Source organism: Echinops telfairi, unplaced genomic scaffold (genome assembly GCF_000313985.2).
Source record: "Echinops telfairi isolate 266 unplaced genomic scaffold, ASM31398v2 ScPeMD7_655;HRSCAF=1070, whole genome shotgun sequence".
NCBI classification, from domain to species: domain Eukaryota; kingdom Metazoa; phylum Chordata; class Mammalia; order Afrosoricida; family Tenrecidae; genus Echinops; species Echinops telfairi.
The window spans coordinates 12,987,640-12,996,830 of NW_022104553.1; the positions used below are offsets into that span (position 1 = coordinate 12,987,640).

General features: G+C 59.4%; 1 protein-coding gene across 4 annotated transcripts in view; it reads right to left on the minus strand.

Moving 5' to 3' along the window:
* Window positions 1-5,951, minus strand: part of GRM4 (glutamate metabotropic receptor 4) — a 127,103-nt gene extending 121,152 nt beyond the window's left edge. For all 4 annotated transcript variants that reach the window (XM_004717237.4, XM_045292816.1, XM_045292815.1 and 1 more), the window contains exon 1: window positions 5,059-5,951. In XM_004717237.4, the coding sequence (XP_004717294.1) occupies window positions 5,059-5,577 (519 nt within the window). In that variant the 5' untranslated portion in view covers window positions 5,578-5,951. The remainder of the gene's footprint in view (window positions 1-5,058) is intronic.
* Window positions 5,952-9,191: the final 3,240 nt, after the last annotated feature.

Consider the following 9,191-nt stretch of genomic DNA (forward strand, 5'->3'; position numbering starts at 1 on the left):
TGTGTGTGTGTATCCCGGCTGTCTGTCTGTCGCTGGCTCTCTCTCTCTCTCTCTGACTCTCTCTCTTGCTGCCACTGAGTCTACGTTACAGTAGATGCCGACTCAACACAGCCCGACCGGAGGCTGTGAGTTTCTGAGACTCACTCTTTATGGGACAGTCTTCCTCCCACAGAGCGGCCAGGGGTTTCGAGCTGCTGTCCTGGAGGTTAGCAGCCCAATGGGCGAGCACCATGCCGCCAGGGCTCCTGGGACAGAGGAGGCAGCAGGGGCAAAGGCCCTGTGGGTGTGGGTGTCAGGTAGGTAGCATAGTGTCTCTGAGAAGGTAAAGGCAACAGTCCTGCTATTGCCGGGTGTGTCTTAGAGAGACGCGGGGGGTGGGGGGGCGGGCACAGAGCAGCACGAGGCCGCTGAGAGGCAAGGAGTTGATGTTTTCATCTAAAAGGAAGCCCTGGCGAAGGTTAGGCAGAGATGTGAACTGTCAGCTGGAGGGCGGGACCTTGGTGGGGTTCCAGGTGTCTAGGTGGAGAGGGTGTCGCGGGGTCAGTACACGTACACTTGGAATCTGCACAAAGTCCGAGAGGAGAGGCTTCCCAGCAGGTCGCATGGCAGACGGGAGAGGGAGAGGTGGTCAAAGGGGCCCCCCAGGTTGGGGTCTGGGTTTCTGGAAGAATGGGCCTCCTCAAGTAGACGTGAGAATGTGGGGGGCTGAAGGCTGGGCTCTGAAGTGCCCCTGGCTTTACCGTGAGAAGCTTACAGCCACCTCCCCAACAGAAAGAAAGCCCTGTGCCATCTAAGCCCAGGAAGGTTCCCCAGGAGCAGCAGAGGAGAGCGCCAGGCAGGCGACTGCGTTTCTCTAGAAGGAGGCTGGCTTCCTGCAGTCCCATGTGGGGAAAGAGAACTCACAGGGCCAGGCCAGGGCGGCGCCTGCCCCCGGCCTGCTGGCTGGTGCCCCTCTGTCCTTCTTCCTGCCTGCCCTATGCCCCTTCCTGAGGCCCGCCGTTGTGGCCGTCAGGAAGCTCCCTTCACCTGGGAGCAGGTTGGCTGTGCTGTCTCCACACACTGAGCATGGAGCTCGGGGCAGCAGGGCATCGGATGCCCAGCAGATGGCGAGGGCCACTCCAGGGGCAGCCACAAAGGTCACCGTCTGTCACCGCCGGCCCGCTCCAGCCCCTTCTACCTCAGTGGAGGCTCCCACTGACACACAGCCCAGTGACAAGCTGTGTGCTGACATTTCCTGTGTGCTGACTGTGTGCCAGTGTCCTGACATTTCCTGTGGGCTGACTGTGTGCCAGGCACCGGGTGAGGCCCTTTCCAGGCACTCACTCTCAGTTCTCACACCTCCCTCAGGGGGTTACGATCATTACCATCCGAATTTCCTCCAAGAGGGAAACAGGCAAAGAGCCCCTAAGGGGTCAACTCCCCTTTTCCGAGCCCCCGTTTTCTTGAGCAAAATGCTCAAGAGGCTGAATGCAATGACTTCTCGGTCACTCTGGGAGTGGTGGTTACACACTGGGCTGCAAACCACAAGGTCAGCAGTTTGAAACCACCAGCTGCTTTGCAGGACAAAGACGAGGCTTTCTACTCCTGCAAAGAGCTACAGGCTCACAACCCACAGAGGTTCTCCCCTGTTCTACAAGGTCGCGATGAGTCAGACTCCCCTCGATAGCCGTGACCGCTTTTTGGGTTTGTTCTCTGAGCACTGGTAACGTGGTGATGATGTGTCGGGCAGCTGACCACAAGGCCAGCCATTGGAAGCTTCCGGTTACTCAGAGAGAGAAAGACAAGGCTCTCTGCATCTGCAACAGGTTTTCTATCTCGGAAACTCATGGGGCAGGTGGACCCTGTCACCGATTTGGAATAGACTGGATGGCAGTGAGTTTCTGACCCTTACTGGCCCAAGACTTAGAAACTGCTTCCTTCCAAAGCCTTCGGGAAGGTTCTTCCCAGCCCACCCCACTCCCAACACACCCCTCATCTGACTGACAGCTGTTCTCAGACAACAAGGAGAAGATCTTGTGTGCTCGTTCATACTCTGGTGTACATGACTGATACGGAGAGTCGGGGTGGAGGTAGGTGTCACACCAGTGGAGACGGATTCAAGCCCAGGTCTGACTGGCTCCAGAACTAGGGCACTGCCCAGGTCATGCCCTCTGGGTTTAGGATTCGCTCCAGAAGGTTTTCTGCACAACCATTGATAATGCTCCCGGTCCTGGGAGAACGGAGTCAATATGAGGGAGGAGGGGGCGGGAAGCAACAAAGCACGGAATACAAGCCATCAGATGCAGGAATTCCAGGGTTGGGGCTTCTGGTCCGCTTCTGACCCAGTTCTGGACAGACAGTCTGACTTGCGGTCCACAGCTGTAGACCCCGGAGCTGGCTCTTTCCAGACTGCCAGCTCTTGGGTTCCCCTCAAACACTGACCCTGAATGCATCCCTTCTCCAGGCAGATCACCCTGGAGCCCCCAAGCCCAGAGCTCCTCTTGGAGCTGGGCGCCAGAAAGCCACCCCCTTGGAGGAAGGCAGGCTACGCTGCCCGCCCATGGTGCCAAGTTCCCAGCAGGCCCCATGCCGGGCCTAGTCAGGGAGCAGGGAGAGGGGCTGGGGCCACTCAAGTGCCCTTTGAAATGGACACCTGCCAGCCCAGGCCCCTCAGGCCAGCAGGCAGTCCTCCTTGATGGCCCTTCTCTACCTGCTCCTCCCCGAGGCTCCCCCGCTCCTGGCCTCCTCCCCAGAGTTCACTCCTGCTGCCTCAGTAACGGCTTCTCAGTTTCTCACCCAGCCTCTCATCCCCTCCTGCTAATGATTGAGGCGCCCGCTCGCCGCTAGTCCAGAACATGAAGGCTGCTAACAGGGGTCGGGGGATCACAGACCACAGCTGTCTGACTCCTTCTGGCTCTCCCTTCAGCTCCCCCACCTCCTACCCTGCCCTCCTCCCCGGCCCTGCTCTCTGCTCTCTGTGTGCACCCATGCCCGCCTCCCCCAAGATCCACTCCCTGCTCCTCGGAGCACTGACAGAGGATGGAGGATGGAGGCATCAACCACGTGTCCCCCAGCCCTCTCAACGCTGGGAGAGGGGCGGTGCAGAAGTCACAGCATCCAACATATCCGTGTTTCCAAGAAATGCTTTACGTGCCCCCCTGACCTCTGCTGTGTGCCAAGCGAGGGGCTCTTCAGCCCCTGTGAGCCTCTCTGCCTGCCCAGGAAGGGGACTTTACTGCCCTCTGGGAGAAGGGGGCGGGGCGGAGACCCTGGCTGATACCCAAGGCCCCAGGGCCAGGCTGGGCTGATTCATCATCATTCTAAAACACCCACAGTCACAATGTTGCTTTACAGAAAGCTCAGATAGGGAGAAGGCAGTAGTCCCACGCAAGTTGGTCACCCTTCGGGAGATGCGGATTGCTGGGCTTACTGTGCTGCTGGCCAGCTCCAACCGCCTGGCCTCCCAGGCCTGGACCAGGCAGGCAGAAGTGATGACTCAGCTGCCCTCCCCGCCCCGCCCCCCATCATCACTAGGCCCTGGCCCGGGTGGACCAGCCCTGGGGCCCCCTGCTCTCCCCACCCCATCTCCACTCCTCACTGGCTGAGAGGACTTCCCAGACTGTGCCCCCCGTGAGCCTGCACCCTCAGTGGGCACGGCAGGGGCACACGCCCCTTCTGTCAGAGCTGCGTTCTGATGCTGCTTCCTCAGAGGGAGCGCTGCCCTACGTTGCCACGTCAGCAGACAAAACCAACTCCAAGAAGAGGCCCATCCAGCAAGCACGAGTGAGGTGAGCACCTGGACAGACACTGGGTGGCGCTCCCCCAGGCCTGAGAAGCCAGGCCCAAGCCAGATGCTGTAACTCACTAGCCTCCACTCTGCCCCACCCCACCTGGGTCCAGCTTCCTCTCCTCCCACGGCCTCCCTAACCTCTCACCCCAGAACACCTCCACACTGTCTGCACTCCACCTTAACCCCCAGAGCCCCAGACCCACAAGCCCGCAAAGACAGATGCCTCTGGGAGTTAGGCTCATGGCTGCAGAAGGGTCCAGGTGAGGGGTACCAGCTTCCAATGCTCCTAGTCTGCGTGGGGCCAAACAGCCCAGAGAATTTCAGGAGAGGTTGGGCAGCTGCAGAAATGACTTGTATGGGAAGGGGGGGGGGGGGCCCTACCTCGGTGTCTCTCCTCTCTTTGCTCTCTCTCTTCTGTCTCTGTTTCACAGACACACACACACACACACACACACACTCCCACAGAGCAAACAAGGCAGACTCCGAAAGAGGAGCGGGCACATAATTATTGGTAAAATGCTTGTAATGTTTTTCTCTCTACCCAGTAGCTTTCAGTTGTTTTAGCAGCTTAGCGAAGCACTTGGCTCCAATTGAATTGCAAATCAGCAGCTCTTGCCCCGGGAAGAGAGGAAGGGAGGCAGCGGCTGGGAGGGGGCAGGGAACGATTCCAGAAGGGAAGAGAGGAAGGTGTGCCGGAAGGAGGAGACCTAGAGAGGGTGGCTCAGCTCGGGCTCCAAAAACAGGGCTGCCTGCCCCTCGGGGCCTGCCTGCCTCTCAGGGCCTGCTCTTCCATCTCCACACCTCCACACCCAGCAGGTTCACCCTGTGCAGTTTCTAACCCTGACCTTAATGATGGTGGGATGGGAGGGCCACGTGGAGCTTCCTGGGCACCCAAAAGAACACCGTGTCTCCCTTGGCAATTGCAGTGATTGCAAACCATGTCAAAACAAACGCCTCTCTCTCCCCAGTTATCTCCGATGTTCGCACGCCCTTTCTATCTCTCTGTATTTTCATCTGGCTGTCCGTCTACCTTGTGATGTGTGTCCATCTGCCTGTCTCCCCTGCTGTTCTCCTGCGCGCCCCGCAGGGCCCGGAGTCCCCTGGCGACAGGTGCTGTTTCAGCACCGCGGCCAGCGACGCCGAGCTGGGTCCCGCCCCCACACCTCCCCTCCGCTGAGTCCAAGCTCGACCCCCGGGGCTGCGCTGCTGTGGGGGGGGACCCTCAATGCCGGGTGTCCTCGGCCTGTGCGTGGACGGCCAGGCGGCGGCCAATGGGGCCGGGCACTCACCTTGAAGAGTCGAAGGATGTTGGCCACCATGATGGAGACGGAGCTCCCGGAAGCACCGATGACGCCCACCACCCGCTCGGGCTTGGTGATGATGGGGGGGCCGCCGCTGCCGCAACGGACCTCCGTGCCGTCCTTCTCGATGAGCGCCTGCACAAAGGTCAGCGACTGCTCCAGGGCGTGGGTATCCCTGGAGCAGGTGTCCAGGATGCGGGCGCCCAGCGTGATGTTGGGCAGCAGGTCCGGGTCGTTGTTGATGCGGTCCAGGGCGAAGAGCATGGCCTCCAGCCGGTGGACGCCCTTCTCCTTCTTGAGCTCGCCGCAGGCCTTGCCCTCGGAGCCGCGGCCGTGCACCGGGAAGAGGCCGCCCAGCGTGATGTCCCCGTCTATCCGGATGGAGTTCATGTGCGGGTGGCCCTTGGGCTTCCCCAGGGAGGAAGGCACCCAGGGGCCGTAAAGGCTGAGGAGCAGGCAGAGGGGCAGCCGGGCCCGCCACCAGCCGCAGCCTCTCTTTGCAGGCATCTCCAAGATCCCTAGAGACCCATGAACCGCCTGGGTGGGGAGGGCCCCTGCCAGTCTCCCCAGGGCAGCTTCAGCAGCGAGGGCGGGCAGGGTGGACCATGCTGGTGGGTTTGCCCGGCTCCTCTTCGCAGAGCAGTGCTCAGAGGCCTGCACCGTCCATGGCCAAGGGCAGCAGGGAGGGCCTGGGGGGGTCAGGGGGGCAGCCAAGCTCTGGTCTCTATCCCCAGGTCTGGCAGGCCAGTTTTCAGAAGATGACCGTGGAAAGACGAAGAGCTCCTAGCCTTCCGTATCTTGTAATCAAGCAGAAAAGAGCTCCGATCCTCTCCTCCTGCCAACCTTAGAGGGAGCGGGGTGCGGGGAGAGACAGAGGGAGAGAGTATCAAACAGAAGCCCAGAGAAGACATTAGCCATTCTGATCTCTCATCAGAGGCCCGAGAGAGGCCGAGGCCGGAGGTTATCTCCAAAGGCTCCACAAGGCCCCTACACTTGCTTTCCTCCCAGCTGCTGCTCAGCTCTGGCTTAAATGGGAGCACTTCAGGCAGAAATTAGGTCACGTTTGAAGACGTCTTCAGGCCGGGATCCACTGCATCCGAGAGGACAGTCCCCAGGAAACAACCTCCAACTGGTTTAGGGTTGGGTGGGGGAAGGGCCTCCTCCCTCAGCCCTCGCCCGCAGGGAGGAGCATTACATTAGGGGACCCTCGCAGTGGGCCCGAATCTCAGGTGAGGCACCTGAGGCCTGAGCAGGAGCGCACGGGCCCTGCAGCCCACAGCCAGCCAGCAACGGAACACATGTTCCACCAGAACCCAGGTGTCCCAGGGACCAGCACAGCTCTGACGCTCAGGGACTGTGGGGTGGGGACGGCAAAGGGGCCTTACAAGGAAAAGCCAGGCTGTGGGCTGTGGTTTCCCCAGGAGGAGGCTGTGCTACGGGCTGCTCCCTCTAAAAGCCAAAGAGCCACCCCAACCCGACCCCTGGGGGCTAATGGTATTGGGGGACTCAGACCTCCCACTTACTTTCACATGGCCACCTCTGCTGCCTAGCTATCCCAGGCAGGCAGGGGCCAGATGCAGGATCTCCCCCACAAGCTCCTGCCTCCTAGACTCTTGCTAGGCCCCCTCCTCCCCCCTCTGTGTCTTTCCTACTCTCTCAATTCCTGGCTTGCTCTCCCCCCCCTGCCCCCCCCACTTCCTCCCTCTGAGAGTAGGGCTCAGGTTACTGCACATTATCATGATCATCTTCAGTATTATTGTTATTGTGATTAAATATTTATCTACCAGGGTAGGAGCGAGAACACCAGCTCTTCCTCATTCTCACGGCTAATTTGGGCTAATTTCCCCTGGGGGTTCCTTCCTTTCCCACCCACCCACCACCACCACCACCACCACCACCCCCAGGCCTCCCTGCAGCCCCACTCCTCTCAGCCTAAGTGGCCACAGGGAGCAGGCCAAGAGGCTGAGTCAGGGCTTGGCTGTGAGGGGGCCCATCCCAAGGCCCCCTTCCCCAGGGCTCTCAGAAATGAAGGCCAGCAAGCCACTTGCCTCCGTTTCCCCAGCCAGTTGACATAAAGGCTTGATTTGAGTTATGTATTAGTCTGGGTACTTTGGAGAAACAAATCCACAGCAACTCATGTATAAGAGAGAGTTTTATGTAAAGACAATGTGCATCACGAAAACATCCCAACCCAGTGCTGCCCAAGCCCACAAGTCCAACATTAACCCATTAACCCAACACCAGTCCACAAAGTCCTCCACCTCACAAAACAGAGGCAATGATGCCGACTGCAGGAGGAAAGCTGAGTCAGTAAATGAATAAGCATCTCAGCACTAGCAGGGGTCTCCACACGGCTGCTCCAGCACCCAGGGCTGCATGGGGATAGGTCCATGTGGCTTCTCCTTGGGGATGTCTTGTAGGAAGTCAATCTTGCAAGCTGAAGCAGGGAACTGCTAAGGCAGCTGCACCCTGGTGCGACCATCACAAAACAAGAGACCCGAGAACTAGAAAGGCGAGGCTCACCACCCATTTATCCCTCCGCCTTTCAATTATCCCCACATGTGATTATCGGCCAGGCTGGCACAATTAACTAACTCAAGTTAGGATCAGCTAGACCCAGTACCACCATTAAGCCCAAGTGCTGCGGTGGTTTCAGAGCCACCCCTGCCCACATGTAAGCTCTCCGCAGAGGCTCTGGAGGTCCCGCCTCTGCCACTGAGCTCCTACAATGTACCCCTCTGGACCCTCACCCGCCTCATCAAAATGCTTCCTCCCCGGCCCCCAAGCACCTCAGAGTCCAAGGCTGTGGCTGGCCGCGAGTTCACCTTGGCCTCACTTGGCAAGTGGACCAGTAGCCCAGAGAAGGCACGTCATTCTCCCAAGTCACACAGCTCATTACGATGGTAAGAGGGCCACCAGGCACACAAGGGGAGGGGGGTGATCTTCTGGGCCCACCAGGACACCGCCCTCAGCCCTAAAGCAAGAGGCCTGGGCTTTGGGGCAGACTTAGGAAGCTGAAGGAAGTGTCTTCCCTACTCACCCCTCCTAATGACTATGCTCACCTGCTGACTACTGCTGGCGCTTAGAGTCCACCCAGAGAAAGCTCGGAAGAAAGACTTACCTCTGAAAAGTCAGCCATTCGGAAAGCCTGCAGGAGCCCACCCCTACTGACACATGTGGGGTCACAGGTCGGGACCAATCTGACCGCAGCTGGCTACCGGCCTTCTCTCACCATCCTACCAGGTTGGCCTGGGGACGGACAGACGGGGGCCACTCCGGGACAGAGACTGTGGGAGACAAGTCACGCCCCTCCCTAATCCTCCACTTCAGTCTATAAAGTGAGAGACAGGTGAGAGTCTGGGGAGCCTGCATAGGACATGTGGGGGTGCCTGAAGGCACTTTAATTGGTCACGTGACATGGGGGAGCCACCGCCCAGTCGTGTCTAGGGAGAGGTCAAGGATGCTGGGAAACCTGTATGCTCCCCGTGCCAACAGTGCCTGCCCCGGGGAAATGGCAGCACAGGAGAACCGATTTCTACCTGCTTCTTCAACAGGCCTGCCTTACGTTTCGTGTGGTCCCCTTGTTCCTGGGAGGCCTGTGGCACTCTTAGGCCAACCTCAAAGCTGAGGAAGCTGAGGCCCAGAGCAACTAGGCGCCAGTTAGCCCAGACCATGTCTGAGCCAGAGCACAGTCTCCCCGGCCCTGCCCCATTCTGACATCCCAGAGTTCATGGTTGGCTTCTGTGAGTTTCAAATGGAGAGGTTGTTTGGGGTTTGTTTATTTGGGGGGTTATTTTTGGCATTGAGACAGCTCTGTGCACAGCCCTGCTCAGCTTCCAGAACCTTTGAAGGGGCCCTGCACTGCGTATACCTGAGGGTTGGCACCTCTGGGCTGAGAAGGTGAGTGTGCACACACAGGGCACAGGGCCCGTGTGGAGGAGGCGCTCTCAGGGAGGAGGACCCTGAGGGATTCAGAGGGAGAGCCCCCCGGGGCCCAGGCCCACCCAAGCTGGTCAGACACCACCTGGGACCCAGTTCCTGGCACCGGGGTCCCCCTCACCTCAGTCCTACCAGGCCTGCCTTTTCTGAACTTCTCCAGAGAGTTAGGCAGACGGCTGCCT